The sequence below is a fragment of the Malaclemys terrapin genome, chromosome 15, assembly GCF_027887155.1.
Source record: "Malaclemys terrapin pileata isolate rMalTer1 chromosome 15, rMalTer1.hap1, whole genome shotgun sequence".
Lineage (NCBI taxonomy): Eukaryota > Metazoa > Chordata > Testudines > Emydidae > Malaclemys > Malaclemys terrapin.
The window spans coordinates 31,516,997-31,537,480 of record NC_071519.1 but is presented as its reverse complement, the minus strand read 5'-3'; the positions used below and the strand labels follow the sequence as shown (position 1 = coordinate 31,537,480).

Here is a 20,484-nt window from a genome sequence, read left to right as displayed (position 1 = left end):
CTCTAAACTGCCCCTCCGTTCCCATTAGTAGCCATCGCTGTGGTTAAGAGTTCACTTGAGATTTGATTACTGCGACTTTTCCCAACAGTAAAAGTCTGCTGCAGAAGCGCCTCACCCCTTCCAAGCAAGCAGCATATATACACCAGGTAGTTTGCACCAGACTTTTGACAAGAACACATTTAAAGATGACACCTGCCCACTGTGGCGGTTGTTGTCCCCTTGTGGAAAAACTGAACACAATGTCGTAGATGTCTCTTTAAACAGCGCAGCATTCCCCAAGGTGTACATCAAAAGCTCCTTTTCAAATAAGTTCTTAGCGCTTGCGTAAGACCTTTCCTCGGAACACCTCGAAGCACTTCCCAGATCTGGGTCAAGTGTTACTACACCCATTTTACATCTAGGGAAACTGGGGCACAGAGAAATGAATTCACTTTACCCCAGGCCACAGAGCAAGTTATTAACATAGTCTGGTATAAATCCAAAGCGTCCTGACTCCCAGTCCCTCATGGACAACACTGCCTCCAATTTATTGGAGTAGTTTGCTGTACCATAAACCATTTGTGTGCAAATATGGAACAGGTGGTGGTTGATTATTGCTCATGGCTTGGCTTGTTCTCTTGCAAGAGATGAATTACATGGTGTAAAAGGGAAGAGGGTTTTCTCTAAGCTATGATCTTTCCTGTCACTCGTGCCCCAGTGAGGATCAAAGTACTAACCCTCACCCGCCCTATGAATGTGTAAAAAATACGGTCATGAATCACAGGAGAACAGTGACTTTTATGTTTGGGCTCACTAATTATCTGGACTTTACTGCTCTATATGGTATAGTGGCTGATGTGTAGTTTGCAGGCTTGTTACGAATCATAGGGATTGAAATGACATTGTCTGGGAACAGGGGCATTGTTTGCAGATATGTGGGGGAAATGTTTTCTTCCCATCATTTTCCAGGTAAAATAATTTTCTTCCTTGCTTGATCTGTTTGCAGTTTAATTTCTGGGTGTGGTGGCAGGTGAGTTTGGCGTCTAGATTTCCCTTTCCCTCCTCGCTACTGATCTAGGGTCAGATGCATTTGTTGCTTTAGCCAGGGGGTGTTCCTCTCTCCACTGGAAAATGAAATTTCCTGGTGCCAGCAGGGGGTGAGTTTTAGTGGGATTTCACACACCTCTCCCCAGGGTGGCCAGCCTCAGGCCAGTGCGAATTGTGGTTCAGCGTTTTCATTCAGGCACTGTTGAGAAAGAGGATGGTCTCCTTAATGTGCCCAGCCGGGTGTGTTTTCACAGTGGAAACTGTGCCATTGGGAGTGGAGAGCACTCTGGGCAGCTCAGGATGGAGAGGCTCCGGACACAACCCTTCTGCTTAGCTAAGTTTTAGAGTTGGGGAAGGTCAGCAAAGTATGTTCAGAAATCAGAAAATACAAAATCTGGGTGTGCAAATGCAGGGACTAATCCTGCGAGGTGCTGGGCACCGACCACTCCCTTGAGATCAGTGGGAGATGTGGCTGGTCAGCCCCTCTTGGGATTAATTTAACCAGGGTAATTGCACGATGGTCCCCTGCTCAGGATAGTTCCCTGAAGGGCTCATGTTTCCCTTCCAGCAGTGAGATGCCTGTGGGGTTTGGAGCCACAAGAGCGAGCAGGTTGGTGGGAGTGGTGCGTGATACGCCGTTCACAATGAGGCTGCCCACAAACAGGGAAGTTTCCATTTCCACCTATTTTAATTGTCACCCTCCTGACAGGAAGAAACTAACAGAGGAAATGCCAGTCAGTGCCTAGGAAAGCATCTCTAGGCAGCTATGTCCAATCCAGTGCAGGCAGCTACCTTGCAGGCATGTCTCAGGACCTCCGCCTCCTGCCGCCAGTGCAATGGGTCCGTCATCTGAACTAGGCTGTGACACCAAATCCTGGCAGACGGGTGCTGCTGGTGTATGGGGTGATGCGGGCTCGCCTCAGAATATACCGTTTCCCACAGCCCAGAGAGGCTGACCTGAAGGTGGAGTAGCTAGTCTGTTCCCTTTGGGCTCTCATTCGGGAAAAGCTTACTCAAATCACAGTCCTTTGAGCCTGTTCATTTAATCTGGGCCATTAACTTGGGCATCCTGCTAATGTGTAACCCTCCTGGCACCAGAGCTTCCCAGAGCAGCAGACAGAGACCCTACCTGAGTTGGGGATAAAGTTCATGAGACCCATTGCCTTGGGGAGACTCAAATATCCACATGAACAACATCCTATCCAAATTCTCCACCTTCGCTTTGCTCATAGCTGATTCCCAGACCCACAGATGAGCCTGGCCGAACCCTGGGTTGGCCCGTCAGGCTTGATGATGTGAATATGAGAAAAACAAGAACTACCTGTACCCCAAATCCTTGTCACAACCCACTCTCCACCAGGTGGAAGGAAAGAGCTCTCCCCATGGCAAGTCTAGCAGAACCCAGCCCAGCAGTCAGCCTGAAAACTGTTGGCCCCTGCAAAATTCCAGGCCTTGCTCATAGCAAAGTCAACACCGTTATGGGCCCGAGGAGGAGGAGAAACGCTGAGCGGCAGCAACGGCTCCCTGACTACTCCATCGATCCTCAGGATATGCGTACGCTACAATAAAACACCGCGGCTGGCCTGTGTCTGCTGACTTGGGCTGTGGGGCTATAAAATTGCAGTATAGGTGTTCGGACTCCAGCTGGACCCTCCCCCGCCCTCGCAGAGTCTCCTTGGTGATCTTTTGGCTTTTGTTTAGGACAAATTAAGGATGCAAGGAAATCTCATTTGGTTCTTCCTAATTTTTATAGTGCCCAGGGATGCACATTCACTTTGGGAAAGAGACACTAGCTGTAAAGACCTCTCTGAAGATGATCTCTTTTACCAGTAGGAAAGCTTGGCATAAGGTTTTTGGTCACATTTAAATTGAGTACGTTAATAAAGGATGGTGAATCGATGATATAAGCATGTTAGACATTAGTATAGCCTATAGATGTTATAAGCATATTAGTAGAATGTGTTTAGATGGTTATAAGACGTGGGTATAGCAAGCAATCTGCTGACTTGCTGGACTTTCACTATCTATAATTGATTATCCATTGATTAAAACATCTATTAATCATGCGTTAACCTCTTATATGCTTAAATTGTACTTCTAATGTAAAATGTGGCCACTTTTTCTAAATATGAGTGTGTTCACGCACGTTTTTAAAGGTTAAAAAAGATCAAGCAACAGCATTCCAATCTTACTTTATCCCTAGCACCCAAAACATTGAGTGCTGGGGAAAATCCATGCATTGGTTTGGAACCTCCATGAGATACATAGACGGCTGTGCCACAGTGAATATTAGTAATGTGGGGTTCCGACTCTAAATTAAAGAAAACCAAATAGACACAACCCTTACTATATCTAGCAGCATCTCTGCGATGTCCCATTCAGGGAGACCTACTTTTTCAGTGCATAATCCTGTATTGAGATGGGAAAATAGGGCTAGATGATGGAGGAGGAATGGTGGGTTTTTTGGTTAACACTCAGGATTGGGACTCGGGAGATCTACATTCTGTTACCAGTTCCTCCACAGGCTCCCCATGTGATCATATGCAAGTGACCTAATCCCTCGGTGCCTCAGTTCCCTACCTGTAAAATGGAGATAATTAACACACTCTCTCTCCTATCCTTTGTCTAAGGTACTTAGAATGTCAATTCTTTGGGCACAGGAACTCTTACAATGCGTATGTACAGCACCTACTCAATGGGTTGCAATCTTGGTGTTGAATGCTTGTGTAATAATGATGCAGGAGGTCTTTTGCCTGTAGCCTCTGTTACATCTCTTATTAGGAACTCTTTTTACAATATTTTCCAGATACAGTGTGAATTATGTCAGTGTCTTTTGCCATTGGGGTCTTTTGCTGTTTTCCTTCCTTTTCCTCATCTCTTTTGAACATCAGGAAGCCCAACTTCTTTCCCTTTTAAAAATGTCCCTATAATCTCCCTTCATCACTCCAGCTGGAAAAGGTGAAGGCAAGATCCTTAGCTGGTGCCGATCAGCATAATTCCATCAACTTCAACAGCACAATGCCAATTTCGCCAGCTGAGTGTCTGGCCTGGAGGTTTTTTCGTCTTTGAATCAGACCTCTTATTTACTAAAGATGAGCAAAAAATAAATTATTTAATGCTTGAATTGCCATAAGCCTGGTGCACACTCTTGTGTATGTGTTCTCTTTTTCTCTCTCTCTCTCTCGTATGTACACACACACACACACACACACACACACACACACACAGTGCCTCGCCTCATTAATATTCCGTTGTTCCTAGCCCGTTTGCCACCATTGCTGCATGTTTAGTATCAGCAGCTGTGTTTGGTAGTGCAGGCCAGCAGAGTCCTTGGCATTGATGGATCCCTGATTTACACGGCTGATCATATAATAAACTCTCAGCTGTGTAGAAAAGGCATTTTATGGCCCTGCGATTGGTTGTTCAGTAGACTAACAAATACACCAGGTAACGATATAAAACCAGGGTCACAGGTGCAGAAGGCTGGCCAGTGGGGGCTCTAATTAGTCCCGTTTGTCCTGCTCTTAATGTCAAGCTCATTAAGGGGCCCTACAAAGTTAATCAACATGCCACAAATTGGATTTTTTGAGTTCTGCTGCCAGTTCTGCGCACGCTGCAAGGCCGTGGGTCTGATCAACTCCCTGTGTCAGGATTACAGGCCAGGTGCTGTGCATTTCCCTTTTCCTTTTATTTGGTCTGATTCTCAAGATTCCATATTTAAACTCCTTTAACATGTGATCGAGTTGATAATGAAATTCACTAAGATCCTGTCAAACTCGCTCCTGAGTTTAACACTTCATTTAAAGTACCAGGGCGCTCTAAAGAAACAGCGGGGGGAGGGGGAAAACTCTACTCAGGCCAGTGGCTGGGTCTTAATGTGAATTATTCACCTGGTTTCCATTCATACATTTTTCTAAAAAATTAATTTAACAAATGCAAATTCTGGAAGCCCTCCTACAGGGGCCTGGCCAGCACGCCGGCATCTTTTGTTTTTGAGCAAGGTGCTGAATGGAATACTGAAACAGTAATTCTGAAATGTAAATAGCCCCCATACTGCCCACTTCTGTCACAGAAAACTCATGGGTCAGATGCTCAGCTGGTGTAAATCTGCAAATTATGTCTGTTTTCCACCAACCGAGGTTCTGGCTGCATGTTTTCAGAGCGGAGCCCCATCTTTATACATGGATTTTTTAAACCTCAAAATTCACCATTGTTTCACCATTCTCTCCCCTTCAAAAAGAATCTATATTACTAGATAGATTCATACATGGAACCTATCGCCATAGTACCAGCACATCTAGAGATGGTGATCATAGTTAAACATATTGATTCTGTGTTAGAAATTCAGGAATTGTCAGAGCTTCAGTTGATGGACTGACTTTGATAGAACCAGGTTCATTGACACCAGTGAGGGGTCTGGCCCAGCATAGAACAAAGAATAAATGCAGCTTGACGTCAGTGGAGCTACCCCGATTTATACCAGATTGGGCTCAGCTTTTGTGTACAAACGAACGTTTAAAAAGCATCCAAAGAGGGAAACCCTCTCCCTTCTTTCAAACCGCCATCCACGCCTCAAACCACTCTCGTGAGCTGTGTGTACGTAGTGGTTTTTAAGGATCAAATGCATTTAAACCTTGTGAGCTCTCTGCTCGTCTCCTGCAATGGGAAAATAATGTGAAATATCAGAGTTATTATACACAATGCTTTAAAAAACCATTTAGTGCTGCCTGAAAGATTTGGAAACGCTAATGTAAAATCAGAATTTATGTGAGGAAGGTCTTCATTTGGGAGGGGTGGATTTTGTTGGAGGGTCTAAAGAGAAAAGAGAGTGAAATATCATTTTAAAGAGGAAGTGAAAGCACAGGCATCTGAGTATATAACTAGAAGGACAATTTATGCCCAAGCACGAGTGCAGTTTGACATGGGGATAATGAAAAAACGTAGGTCATTGTGGATGACTTAAGCCTTCAGCAGCTGAAGAAAATGTATGAAATGCGAGGAACATTACACGCTTGGCAGCTCTGCACATCTGCAGTAGGACAAGTGAAATACAGTTGGCCATTCTTTACCATAAACTGTGGTTGTAGGATATGCAGCACAGAGAAATTGTAATTACAGTGACAAGACAAATCAGTGATATTTAAATATTCATGAACAAAGTCTTGGGCAATCAATCTATCTTTATTGTCCTTGCCTTCACTTCTGTAATAAATAAGTAGCTAGAGCCCTCACCTTTCATTCAAATAATTCCGAGTTTGGTGCTACACTGAAGTACATTTATCAGCCACCCAATCTGGAATATTTAAACACCTCTCTGGCTCCCAAAGTTTTTGGCCCGGGGTGGCATCGCATTTGTCTGGCGAGCGAGACGGAAATGGCTTGTGATTGCTCCCCATTGTAAGTATGGGTATGATCCTCTCTTTGGCAGACAAATGAGCCCACAAACCCCTCCGCTGCAGGGGAGCGGTGGGACTTCAGTCACACCTCTCCGTTGCTGGAATTCTCATGCCTCAGTGAGGCTTGTTGAGGTGAGGCGGGCTGTCTCCCCAATTTGCTTCCCCTCTCTGCTGATGAGGCACAATGCCTGAGGAAGCAGCCGTGTGACTGAGAGCCTTTACCTTCTCTGCCATGGCGCTATTCCCCGCAGCCAGTCAGAAGCCGCTCGCTCTGTGAAGCTTTCCCCCCCCTGCTGCGCTGAGATGGTGAAGCAGGTTGCCTCGTTAGCACCTCTCCAACCCAATCAGCGAGGTCGAGGGTCTCCTGTGTGCAGCGGGGCAGCAGGTCCTTCCCACCCTGCTGAACTGCGGGAAGGATGGCCGTCATTCTGTCATTCCCGTTTGACAGGCCATTTCTGGGGGGCCAGGGGATGAGAGGAACCGACATGGGGACGGGAGGGGAAGAGTTAGGGCATGGTTTGATTAGAGGAAGACTGCTGTACTGGACAGCCCTTTGGTCTGCTCCCTGAACTGGTCCTCCTCTGCCCCCTAAATCCACAGTACCTGTAAAGAATCAGTCAGCCAGAGCAGGGGCAGTAAATAACTAGTAAATCATTACAAACAAGTGGGAGTCGTCATATCCTTCCCATTGTTAGCCTAAGTAACAGCCAGATCTTATCATTACTCTCCTCCTCCCCTCCCCCCCCTTGGCAAGAACGGTCTCTCCCTGCTGTGTTTGTGCAGCGCCTGGCACTGTGGGGTCCTGGGACCTTAGGGTGGTGGTGGTGTTATTATTTCTATTATTGTAGGGTTTAGGAGCCATCGTCATGGACCAGGACTCCAGGAGCTAGGCGCTAGACAAACAGAACAAAAAGAGAGTCTAAATGAATGCCAAATAACAATAACGTACAGCAGGAGATGGCGTTGGAAGTTTCATTAGGTGGCCTCTTATCCTGAGTATCTCCATCTGGGTGTTGAGCTTAGAAAAGAATGTGTGTAACCCCACTGCTCCGGATAAATTGCAGCTGGGATGCTTACTCTCCCTGCATTTCCAGCTGGATGGAGGATTCTTCTTCACTTCTAGTCCAAAGGTGCTGTGCAGCATTGCTGTACGTTGCTAGGCATCTATTGCATTGCACCCCAGAGCCAGCTGCATGTCATGGGGGTGTGAAGTGACCACTGTCTATTCCTCCCCCTTGACCTTCTTTGGTGATGGCGGGGGGGAATTATAGATGGCTTTTCGAGAGGTGGGGGCAGTACAGAGAGGGTTGTGCTGGTGCAGGCTGCAGGATCTGCGTAGTGCTGTACCATGTTCCCCACTGCATCTAACCCCATGCTCGTGTCGTTCCAGGTGACCACCCCTACGAGTGTGAATTCTGTGGCAGCTGCTTCCGGGATGAGAGCACATTGAAAGGCCACAAGCGTATCCACACTGGAGAGAAACCGTACGAGTGCAACGGCTGCGGCAAGAAATTCAGCCTCAAGCACCAGCTGGAGACCCACTACAGGGTGCACACAGGTACCGTCCCGCTGCCACGCGTCTGCAGCTGCCTTAGCAGCACGTGAGTGAGCCGCGCCACCGTGGACTGGGATCCCCTTAGACTTCACAAGCTAAACAGGGCTGGGCTGGTTCAGTGTCAGAGCTAGGGTCACAGTGAGGGGTTCGCAAGGGAGCATTCTTCCCTTGAGCTGGTATCGAACTGCTGCCCACATGTGGTGGGATGGGATGTCACGCTGCTGAAAGCACCCAGCTTTCAAACCAGTTATTTAACCACGGTTTTCTGCCCAAGATTCGGGACATTAATTCCTGTGTCCTCAGCAAGTTCTATGCTGGTAATTGCACTGTTTCCCTAAGCTCCTCCTGCAGTTTCTGTCAAATACAGTATCTTCACTTCCTGCCCTGCCATGTGCGTTGTTAAACAGCTGCTGGGCCCCAGCCCAGGACAGGATGATGTGATGCCTGGATCTAGTTTTAGGTATCAATTCAGGATCCTTTGAGATAAAAGGTGATGTGGAAAGAACTACGTCTTGCTTGGGCATTTGACAGCTGAGGGGTGTGACAGCAGTACAAAGCTGGGAAAAATGAAAATACGCTTGAGACTTTCCACTTTACTTTTACTTCATGGCTGCCTCTCCCCCATCTCCATCCCCCCGCGCCCTGAGCCACAGCCCCTTTTCAAAATGAATCCTTCCCCTTTGCCAGCCAAACGAAAGCTCTGCAAGGCGCCAGCAGGCGTCATGGGCAGGCTGGGAAGGAATAGGCCAGAGTCCTTGTCATACTGAAACGATTAGGGCCGATTAGTAACAATTACCCTCATCTCTCTCTGGAGAGATAATAAAGAGAGCTAAGCAGTGCTGCTCCCTCTTCCTGCTTTTACTAGATGCAGGAGCTGACCTGGTCAAATGGTGCCGTCAAATGGTGCCCACCTACCATCTGCCTTTTGCATGGCAGGCTCAGAAAGAGCTGAAGAGGGAGCGCAGACCTTTCCTCCATCATTGCAGCGTGTGGTGACTGTGGCTGGACAGCTACTCCACTCACAACTCTTCCTGCTTTCGCCAGCTCTTGCCTGAAGGATCCTGGCAGGACGTTTGGGGTCGTTTATCGCAATAAAGCGGCTTGTGCGAGTGAGCAGCAGGAGTCAGGGGAGAAAAGTCCTAGGGTCCCAGTCCCTTGCCCACGTTAGCAGGACGTCTATTCCTGCGGGAGTTCGGCACCTTAGAAATCCAGCCCTAGACTTACAGTGCCTCCGACTCTCTAGCCACTGGAAGATGCAGGAGAGACCCCCATCTTCAGCAGAGCCCAGCCTCACTTCCATTCCTACACAGGGATGTGGCTCTCCTGCCATATAGGGCAGTGATAGGTGCTAGGAGTGGCTAAACCAAGGTCCCTATTACTAGATTAATGATAGCTGCAAGTGGGGCCGAAGTACCCAGCCATTCTTTGATGCATGTCACACCTAATCCCAGTGTTCAGGTTCCCTGTGTAACTCATTGCTACCTTGTCGTTTCGGGGCAGCTGCAAGTCTGGGAGGCACTAGAGAGTTTTCTCCTTTGTGTTTTCATCCCGCATTACGGTCATATTCGTCTGTTAAATACTTCGCTATTTCCCACATCCAAAGCTGCCTGAATCCTGGGCGCTTGCTGTAGGCTGCTGCAGTTCCTTAGAAATCCAGGCTTGTTGCTGGGGATAATGAATCACTGCATGCATCAGCATGTAACTATTGTAAATAGTGGATCAATATTTAGATCACTTTTGCTGTTCATTACTTCGTTATTCGCTGTGTCTGTGCACAGAGCAAGTATCAATATCAGAAAGGCCAGGCAGTTAATTACTGCATTGAAACGAGTCCCTGAAATCTCAGCTCCAGCCTCATATGTTATCAAAATGATTCAAAGGCTTCTGCTGAGATTCGATAACCCAAAAATATGGGCAACTCAACTGGAGCAGAGATCAGGGACCCAGCTTCTGGGTAGTATGGGAAACATAGCAGTTACCAGACTCGATCAGACCCAAGTCCATCTAACCAGCATCCTGTCCCCAACAGTGTCCAGCTCCAGCTACTTGAGAGGAAGGTGCAAGAAATACTGCAGTGATGGGATAACGTGCCCCTGGGGGAAGTTTCCGCCTGACCCCTATTAGTCAGAGTTGGGCTCATGCCCTGAAGCAGGCAGGGGGTTTTAGCTCTCCCAAAACTTTTGCTGTCGTTTTTTTTTTTTTTTTTTTTTTAAACCTTTCACTGTTGTAACTCTGCATAGTCTCGATTTTTTTTCATGTAAAGGCCCAGTCTTTTTTTGATCCTGCTAAACATGATATCTTGTGGCAATGGATTCCCCAGGCTAATAGTGCACTGGGTCATAATGCCCACCACACTCAGGTTGGTTTAAAAATATTCAGTGGAGACCGCTACAAAATATATAACAACTAGAGGTTATATAGAATTTTTCACCCATAGATCTCAAAGTGCTTCTCAAAGGAGATGGGCATCATTATCCCCACTACACAGAAGGGGGACTGAGGCATGGAGAAGGGAAAGTCATGTAGCAAACCAGTGGAAGAGCTGGGACTAAAACCCTGCTCTCTTGAGTCTCGAATCCAGTGTCCTGTCCTCTAGGCAACAGCCTCTAATGCCCTGTTATGCCTGAAAATCACCTTACCTTTCCTTCCTTCCCCACATCCCTAGGCCATGAGGAAGGATGGCCCAGCATTTAGGGCACTGGCCTGAAATGTGGGAGACCCAGGTTTGATTCTCTGCTTTACAGCAGACTCCCTATGTGTCCTGGGGCAAGTTATTTAACCTCTTTGTGCTTCAGCTCTCTGGCTGCACAATGGGTCGCCACCTCACAGGGGCACGGTGAGGATAAACCCCTTGAAGACCGCGAGGCACCCAGATACTGCAGGGCTGGACAGCTGCGTAAGTGCCACAGACATGTCAGCGTGGTTGCCGCCTCACCCTTCTTTTGTCTCTCTCCCCCTGTTGCCCCTGCAGGTGAAAAGCCTTTTGAATGCAAGCTGTGTCACCAGAGGTCCCGAGATTACTCTGCCATGATCAAACATCTCAGGACCCACAACGGCGCTTCCCCCTACCAGTGCACTATCTGCCTGGAATACTGCCCCAGCCTGTCTGCCATGCAGAAACACATGAAGGGCCACAAGCCAGAGGAGATCCCCACTGACTGGAGGATAGAGAAGACCTATCTCTACCTTTGCTATGTTTAAGGGACATGGAGGGGGAAGATTTTAAGTCATGAAGGACTGGGCAAAAAAATGCATCATCCATGGCCTTTTATTCTATTGTTTACTAAAGGGATTCTCGGTTTTTGTTTCTGGCTCGTGAGGTGTTTGTGTGGGGGAGGGGGAATAATTCCCTTTTTAATTTGGGGGTTCTCTGTGCAGTCAATGAGAAAACGCATCCGAATCGAGCCATAGCCAAATATCTGCTCATGTTTTGTGACGACGCATGTCAAGGGCTTTGGAAAGAGCAGGTGAAATGTCGCTGGGTGGGAGGGGAAGGGGCAGTCCCAGCGCAAGCTTTGGGGTCTGAGATTTTTGGGTTTGAATTTTTTTGTCCTGTTTTTGCCACATTTGCTTAATTTACTCAGGCCTCATCTACATTTAAAAATGAGGGCAGCCTACCTACCCTCAGTCATCAGCTTTATTCAGCTGCCTTCTCGTGCAACCTCACCAGTAGGTGGCAGTGTAACGCCTATTGTTAAAATCCCCTTCAGAGGTTTTCCCCAAAAATTAGATCGAACGTCCCTGTCTTTGGGGTACTCAGAAATACCAGGGCAGATGATGCGCAGCATGACAGGCTGTATGCTCTGGAGGTTTGTTGGTCGTGCTAATAATGTGGCAGGTCACATTGCAGTCAAGATTTCCCCAAGTAACTAGTGAGTTGGGGAGCCTGGCATTTTTTTGCCTGCCCGACTTGAGACGCCCTGAATTTCAGAACATGCTGATCACCCTCGTCGGTGACTCCAGCCGGGCAGCCGGAATCACTAGTCAGTCTGGCAGAGCTTGGCGTAAGTAAAGGCACAACCGGAATTTTCCTCAGGAGGGGGCCCAGGGAGACGACCCCTTTGGAGCCGGCATCGGCCCCAGGTGGAGAAGACGGTGGGCTGTAGGTGCCCGTGGGCGCAGCATGGCTCAGTTTGGTGTGTGGCTCTCGGAGAACAGAGCCAGCAACAGGCAAGTTTGTGGGGCTGCAGCCAGGGGAAGAAGTAGTGGAATGTGCCACGCCTGGGCACCAATGCCAGGGCAGGGCACATCACAGGCAGCACAGGGCGGGAAGGTACCATGCAGCCCCATGGGCATCCAGTGCCCCCATTCCCCGTGAAAAGCCCTGGCATCAAGGCTGCAGCCCTTTTCCTCCCTCCCTGCTCGGGAAATGCCGGGGCCTCCCCTCCCAGCCAGCAGCACCAGGACTCTGGCCGGGGTTCTCCCGTTGGGCACCCCACCCATTACCTCCTGGGTGCATGGCAAGTCCCTGGCCGCTGGGCCACCCTGAACTGCTATCTGGAGTATGGGTGGCCGTAGCTGGGTCTCTCCTCAGATCCAGCCAAGGGAAGGCTGTCCCCTGGCCCATGTTGCACCTGCTTGGGCATAAGTAAAATAAACCTGAACTTTGCTACAGTTTTCCCCCCCTCCCCCACTGCCCCTGGGCTGCTGTGTTTCAGATGGCAGATAGTTTCCTGAAAACGTTTTCAGATTTTATTAATAAAATCTGAAAACAAACGGTTTTGGAGAAAATGAATTTGAATAAAAATTCAATTTGAAGGAAACTATTAAAATAAATTTGACGATGGAAACTAAGTGAGCTTCAGATTGCTTGCATGCCTCTTAGTGCAGGGTGTCAGGAGCATGCTGGCGAGTTAGACTAGGATAGTAATTCTCCTGCTGCACAGGACAGGTAGGGTGACTTCTCAACCTAGTATGGAGCATGCCTTCAGAGTGCCCCCCTCAATCAGACTCCTCAATTAGCAAAGTTCTTGTTACGTTACCACTTGGAACGATCGGAAACTGACCGCTGTTGAACCTCTCGTTCGTGCACAGAAAGTTGCCCTGGATGTTTTGATCAATGTCACTGCTCCTCTTATGGCCAACTCCGTTGGTGCTGGTGGTTGTCCCGCTATAATAAAAGCTACTTGGGTATTTTGGGCCAAAGCCAGTCTGTTCAAGAGCTTAGAACTTGGCTGCAAAAATTGCCTCTAGGCTGTAACCCTCTCTCCTGACCAAAGACCTTTCTATGCATTTTTTTTTCTTTTTTTGAGGGGAGGGAATTAGAACCAGATCAAAAGGGCAAAAACTTCCAGCCTGTTTGTCAAATCCCAGTGGTTGGACAAGTGTGTCTTCAGATGAGGGAGTCACAGTTCAAGATGCTCTTAAACTGCCCCCTGGTGCCTGGGTATTGCCAGGGGTCTGAAGGAATGATGGGTGAGCTCGTATTCCCTCCTCCTGCAGGCACATGCAATATATCCCCCTGGCTTGCAATGCGTTACAGTGACTCAGGCTGGTTAAATGCTAACCTGTCCGTTTGGCCTAAATTTGTCAGAGATTTGAGGATTGGGGAGTAATTCACAAGTTCAGGTGATGGATTTTGTATGTATCCTGCTGCTCAGTAGCTCACTTTTGTGTCTCCGCTTATGCTACGCCTTGCAATTCAACAGTGCTCTTCTTTTTTTAAAGTAAGAGTCCTTTAGAAACCATCCCATCTGGCTGCAAGAGCTTTGCTCTGAATGGGGAGATGCGTTTGGTTTTGGGTTTGTTTTCCATGTTTCATAACAGAAACATACCAATTAATTTTTTTGCTCAGCCCTCTGTCCAGGAAGCTATGAAGGAGTGAATGGTAAAAGACGGCTTTTCTTTGTGTTTGGCTTTGGGGGGTTTCGTTTTTGTTTTAATTTTGAATATTTCTGTTTAGCACATTTTACTTGAAGTTACCTCGGTTTTTTGTGACCTCATGAGCTTTTATTGCTGGGTTGGAGGTTTTTGTTTTGTTAAATGGATGGGTTGTTTAAAAGGCCATGCCGCAGATCGGTGACATGCGGTGTAAGAATCGCATGCTCGGTGAGTGCAAAAGTGCCACGACAGCCGCAAAAGTAATTTTACGGTGGTTTTTGTGCATTATCATTACCAAAATTGGTATTTTTTTAACGGCCTGCCTTGACAGAGCTGGGGTCGTTGATTCTGAAAGCTACCTCTTATGTTTGGTTTTTGTTTTTATTTTGCAGTTATGAAAGCACATTTTGCAATATTTGTGTTCGCTTTGTGATGTCATTTCAATTTTCATCTCATGCTTTACTTGCAATTGTATATTATTTTGTAACTTAGCTGCATTTATATTAAACAAAAAAAAGTTAGGGAAGCGTTTTGTAGATGGAAGTAAAGGGAAAAAAATGAGGGGTGTTATACTGCTGTGCCCACCCTACCCCCAACCTTGTCTCAACTGTCAGGAAAAATTTGAAGGCCTTAAAACTGGGGGAAATAACTTCATGTGACAGTGGAGCAGGGTAACTTACCGTTTAGTGAAGATTTAGTGCTTTGAAAAGGAAAGAGTTAAACTTGAATATGTGACTAGAACAGTAGAGTCTTGTTTATAATGTGAAAAATGTGAGTATAAAATCACTTAGGGCAGAACTTGGATAAATAAATATGCACTAACGCATCAATTTTGCGTTAGCCAGCGATGGCCATGAGATAATCTCCGTCTCAAAACTAAACCTGATGTCAAAAATGTTTAAGGTATTCCACAAAATGAACCCATTCTTCACATCCACCCCGTCCCCCATTCACCAAGCTGAAAGGGTTGAACTGATATTTACAAAGTGTAATATTTTTGTAATATTTGTTAGTCCCTGTGTCAGTTTCCACAGGACCTTGCCCTTCCTTTTGTAATGTGAACAGGAATTGTGTGTGCGTGCGTATGCGTGTGTGTATGCTTTTTGTGCGTGTGGTTGTGTATTAAATCATGCAGTATTGTTGTAATCCAGTGTTGCAGCTTTGGATGGTACTAAATCAAAATATTGCAACTTCAAAATCACATGCAGGAAATGTATGCAAACATGCATGTCAAATGCAGATTTCCTACATCTGCTAACAGAGGCTTGAGGTAGAGTGGGGAACAGGCAGTACTGTAGGTATTGATGACTTAACAATAATTTCTTTTTATTGTTTGGAGTTACATTACTCCTTGGCAATCATCAGTTGTATTTACTGTTAACTGCAGAGAAGCAAATTCTTCCTCAACCCGCCAATCTAAAAAATATTATTTGCTGTTGAATGTTAGAGGATATGTGAAGGCAGTTCAGATGCGTCAGGGGCAGAGCACAAACACGTACAGAAGTAGACAGGGTGACAGACTTCACATGGAGCTCAGGCAAACATGAACAGGTCTGGAATTTAGGGTGAATCTAGCTACGTTCTCCCTCCTTCCATTAGAGAGCACAATCTTACGGGGCGGGCAGGGGGAACAGGGGAAAATATTGTGTGCAGTTTTATCTTCAGAGCAGCATCACTTTGCTCCGTTGGCCAGGTCAGTAATTTCCGTTTTAGATAGTCAGTTACCATTTTGAACACCGCTTATCACAGTATATAGTACTCTTTGTGAATTAGAATTGCAACTGCCTTAAACAGTTCTTTCAAAACTTCTCCAAATGCAAAGCAGAAAACTGGCTATATGCACACACCTTACTCTGTTCATATCATCCATTTTGAACTTGTACCTGGCTGTGTCTGGTGGTGTTTTGGGAATAAAATTAGTGTTGTCTCTCAATTTACACCATGAAGATCCTTTTTATGCATTACATATACAATACATATATATATTAAAGCATACACGCAGGTGCGTGCGTGCGCGCACACACACACATAGGATTGATAATATCTTTGCTGTTTTGTGTTGGGAATGGGAAGCAGAACACATGCTGATTTAGTACAATCCAGGTTGTAACTCTGGAGAATGGCTTGTTTAATCTTTGTGCCTGAAAACAGTTTTTCACATTTAAAAGAAAAAAAAATTGCTGCGATTTCTCACAAGTATATGGTACCTTTTTGCAGTAAATTGGTACTGCTGGCTGGGGGGATGTCATGGTACAATGGAGCAAACAACTAATTTTCCAACACAATTTATTTTCCATTGGAAGACCCTCTCTTCCTCCTCGCCCCCACTCCCCCCCCCCCCCCCGGTGTTGGCACATTTTGGCTGCACCACCTGGCACTGTGCAAACTGAAGTTTGTTTCCTACCAGACCCAAAAATTTCAAAATCAGGGATGTTTTAAATTTAAAGACCAGAACTTTTGTTGAGTAAAAACTCATCAGACAAAATGAGAACACTTGATTACTTTTCACTCCACTTACATCTCATTGGTCTCCCCTTGTCCGTCCCCGCCCCATCCTCCTCATCGGGACATCTGCTTCTGTGGGTGTCATTCCAAGACTGCTTTAACCCATAGGACAGAAAAGAGGGTTGACCAAAAAAAGGCAGCAAATTCACCTCCAACACACAGCTTTGAAATATCATTCCAATGAATGTGGCTGATGAGAAGTCTCTGGTCCCATGACATCCTTCCGCACTGAGTACCAACCTTTTGGTGTGCATCATAGTATTTGTTTCACATAGTGTTATGTATGCATGATCTTTTAAGGCTAAGAAGCCATGGTAAAGCTCCATGACATCTATCCATATATATATATAATTATATATATGTATATTATAGCACTGAGGACCAACTGCCCTGCTGGACCAAGCAAACGAAGGCTTGTTTTCATTGCTTGTCTTTTATGTCGTGACAGCACAAGTGCCAGTCTGATCGCTCTGTATTAAAAATAGTGTTTTTAATTAATTGATGTTATAGTTCTGTCTACCTCAGCACCTCCTGTTAGCCTAATTTTAGAAGGTGCCCAATTTTTGTTTGTTTGTTTTTTCAGATTATTGGTTACTATTTTTTGTACAAATCTTCTGTTTGTTTTCTCGTTCTGTTCATTTCTTTTGCAGCACTGCTTGCGAGTCCGTTCTCTAGCCACAGATGCAGTTAGCTAAAAATTTAAAAAGGAAAAAAAAAATTTCCCAAATTGTGATGTCTCCTAGTTGCAGCTCTCCGCATCTGCCTTCGTTCTGTGTAGATTCAGATGCATTTCTTTGTAAAACTTCAGTGTTTCTGACAGAGGAAAAGAAAAAAAGAAAAAAAAAGAATTTACTGCTGCAGGTTTTTTTTCTCTCCATGTGTCACTAAGTGAAGTTCGTGCCTTCTATAGCAAAGAGAATATTTTTTACATCCTACTAACAGTAGATTTTTTTGTAGTGAACATTTTTTGTATTTTTATTTATAAGTCTCATAAGAAAAATAGCAATGTTCAGTTGTATACCTTGAATCTGCAGTTAGAAAAAAAAATAATAAAGTTAATTCAGTCGTCTCTGCCTGCCGCCTCCTCCTTCTATTCTTTGCTCAGATGTTTCTCTCGCCAGGAAAAGGAGAAATCCATTGAGTGAGCTAAAACCTTACCTGATCCCCGTTGAACAGGACTGAAATAAGGGGACTGGATTGGAAGGCTGATGCTATTTCCATACAAATGGCCTTCACCTTTCAGAGAGCACTGGAGAGATTTTTGCTTTTTTTTTTTTTTTTTATATACCAGCAGATGTCAGCCTCAAACAGAGCTGAAGTTGGCAGCTGGACTACTGCTGGCTCCCATTTTAACAGGCTCTGTGGCTTCTAAAATAAACAAGGATGGTTTGCAGTTCCCCTTCTTGTCTCTGGTGGTTTGGGGGTGAGGGACTGCCTTGAAATAGCTGTGAGATAATGTGACTGACCTCAACCGCTCTTCCCTGACACAAGTGTTTCCGACATAATAATCACCATGAATCATTTCAAGACAGCTCAATTAGAGAAATAATACTTAGATCTCATCACCAATATGCTCTCTGCACTGCCATGCGCATGGCCACTTCATATTTCTTCCTCCCATTTCATGGGTGGAGAAACTGAGTCTCTCACACAGCATAAGGCCATAGATTTTTCCAGAGCTGCTAATGATTTTGGGAGGCTCCATTTTTTATTTTATTTTTTTTTTTTGACGGCCCAATATGAGACACCTTTTAAAAGGGCCTGATTTTTCCCAATGTTCTGAGCACTCGCTGTTGTTTCAAGATGGGTACCATAAAGCGCTGGTCACTGTTGAAAGTCTTGTCCCCATTGCTATGGAAGCCGGCCCTGCAGTTGGAGATGAGATTGCTTACCACAGAGGGCGATACTGTTCAAACCATAGGGAACTGGGATACCTTGGTCATTCAGCCAGGTCAGATAACGAGAATCAAATTGTGATTGAAATCCCTATGGTTTTAACTTAAAGTAAAACGGAGTTGGCGGGTTATTCTCTGATCAAATGCCTTCCCTCTAACTAGACGGTTACATTATAATGGCAATTAAAATTGGAGCACTGCCGTGCTTATTGCACAGTGCACTGGTCCTTGACAATGCACAGAAACAATAGAGGCCTTCTGCTCTAATGTTCTCGATCGTCACTTACGTATCATGTGCAGCTAGAGGCTTCAACCAGCTCCAGCTTCCATTGGGCCAGGCACTGCCGGGACAGATAACTGATGCCTCCTGCCCCAACAAGCTCACAGTCTGACCCGATTTCCCTCTCCTTTTGCTCCATATCAGCCTTCCACAGGGCTCAAGGGCGGTGGGGTGGGTGCTAACCTGTCTCCTCGGCGGAAGCCCGGCTGCATTGCGGGAAATGTTGGTGAGGAGGAGAAAAAGAACCTGCTAAACTTTTGCAGCTCATGCAGTACTCACCACCCCTCCTCCCTTGCAAATGACGGTGAAGAACCATTACAAAATATCTATACTTTCTTTATGTGGCCCCTGGGAGCTCAGCTTTGTAGGCCAGGGTTGTGCGGGGGAAGCCAGCGAGTTTCATCACGAACGAGGCTCCTCCCCTCCTAACACAGCTTGTGTCCTGGTTCCACGCGCTGGAATTGCTGCTGCTTGTTTGAGTGGCTGCATCCCTGGGAGCTGTCACTGCTGACACCTCGTCGCCTCGGATATCGTGGCCCCTTCGTGGTCTCTCTTGTCCTGGAAGTTTAGGCAAAGCAAACTCGTTGGTCTCTCTGAAAGGGCAAGCACCTGCTTATCTAGGGGGAGGGAGAGGAATGTTTTTCTTTCGCAAACCCCCCAGTCCTTGCTCAGTTTTCTCTGCTGCCCCTCACAACATGCTGAGTGCATATCTCCAATGCACGCACCCGGCCGGAGCAGGCCTCGTCTAAGCCTTCTCTTGACAGATGGGAGGGCAGCACGATTTCCATCTTTAAAACAACATTTAATAGCAGTTTTCTGCTAAATGACATCAAAGCAGAGGCTTAGGTGCTCCGGGTGGGTCATGTGCCCCATGGATATGGGTGAGAAGAGGTGAGTGAATAGCGACCCTGCTGAATAGGCTTTGTGTGACAGTGAGGGCTTCCCATCCTTATGTGCTCTTTGACCCAGATATGATCTAATGGATAAAAAGGGGCCCTGACAGCGCGAGCATGAAAAAGCTTTGTGCCCTTCATTTAAATCCCTCAAACCATATTTATACAGCCTCAGCGGCTGTGCACAGCTCGGGGGCTGGGGAAGGGAATGCATTGGAACATACAAAGAGCGCTTGACCAGCCTCAGGAATCTGCTCCCCAAATGTCTGAGTGACACTTCACGGGGTGCGCAAGGAGAGATTCCTGTCCACTTTGCCAGGGGACACGAAGTCGAGCGACCTCCGCTTTGCAATAACAGCTCATGCCACGTTCGACGGGACGACCTAGCAGAAAAGAGTGAGCAAGACTCACTTTCAGTTTACTTTTGCTTGCTGTAGAATGGGCAAGAGTCCCCCGTGTACAGCGCAAAGCTGGCCTGTTTCACTGAAAGTTGGCAGCAGATTTTTTTTTTTTAACCCAGCTTCTCATGCTACAGCTCTGGGGAAGAGCAAGGCGCTGCTCTCTAGCGTGAGGAGTGGCCGAGGAGCCAAATGAAAGCTGCACATCCCATGGGCTGTAATAGAAACGTTCTTTTATATGGGAAAGGATGAGTCTGTGGACCCAAGAATAAACACTTGAGGGTGGGATGAATATTTTGGTTCCTGTACTCCAGTTATCTCGCAGTGTTCGCAACCCCACGCCTTCAAAAATCATGAGTTGGGGCCCCAGAAATCATGAGATGGTTAAAAATCATGACCTCTTTAACCCAAGGAATAAAAGTTGTGCACTATTTGCCTTCTGGGATTTGAATCTTTAGAGTGTCCTGTGGTCGCATTTTCACACTTGTCTCTGCACCATGAAGGCTAGAAATGTATGTTTTCCAATGAAAGCTGTTCCTTGCGTAATCACGGGACTCCAAGAGTTGAGACTTTAAGAAAAACAAACAGCGCAAGATACAAATAAACAGAAAGGGCCTGATGCTGCTTTACTCTGAAATCCCTTTGCGGCACCCCAGCGGAGTAAAGGGGCCTTAACCTGTGGGAAATTACAGTACTGCCCCCAGAAGACCCCTTTA

The 20,484-nt window shown here is 46.3% G+C and overlaps 1 protein-coding gene across 11 annotated transcripts in view; it reads left to right on the top strand.

Moving 5' to 3' along the window:
* The window catches only part of ZBTB16 (zinc finger and BTB domain containing 16), a 208,702-nt gene extending 191,327 nt beyond the window's left edge, over positions 1-17,375 (top strand). For all 11 annotated transcript variants that reach the window (XM_054005238.1, XM_054005235.1, XM_054005236.1 and 8 more), the window contains 2 exons: positions 7,813-7,980; positions 10,949-17,375. In XM_054005238.1, the coding sequence (XP_053861213.1) occupies positions 7,813-7,980; positions 10,949-11,178 (398 nt within the window). In that variant the 3' untranslated portion in view covers positions 11,179-17,375. The remainder of the gene's footprint in view (positions 1-7,812; positions 7,981-10,948) is intronic.
* Positions 17,376-20,484: the final 3,109 nt, after the last annotated feature.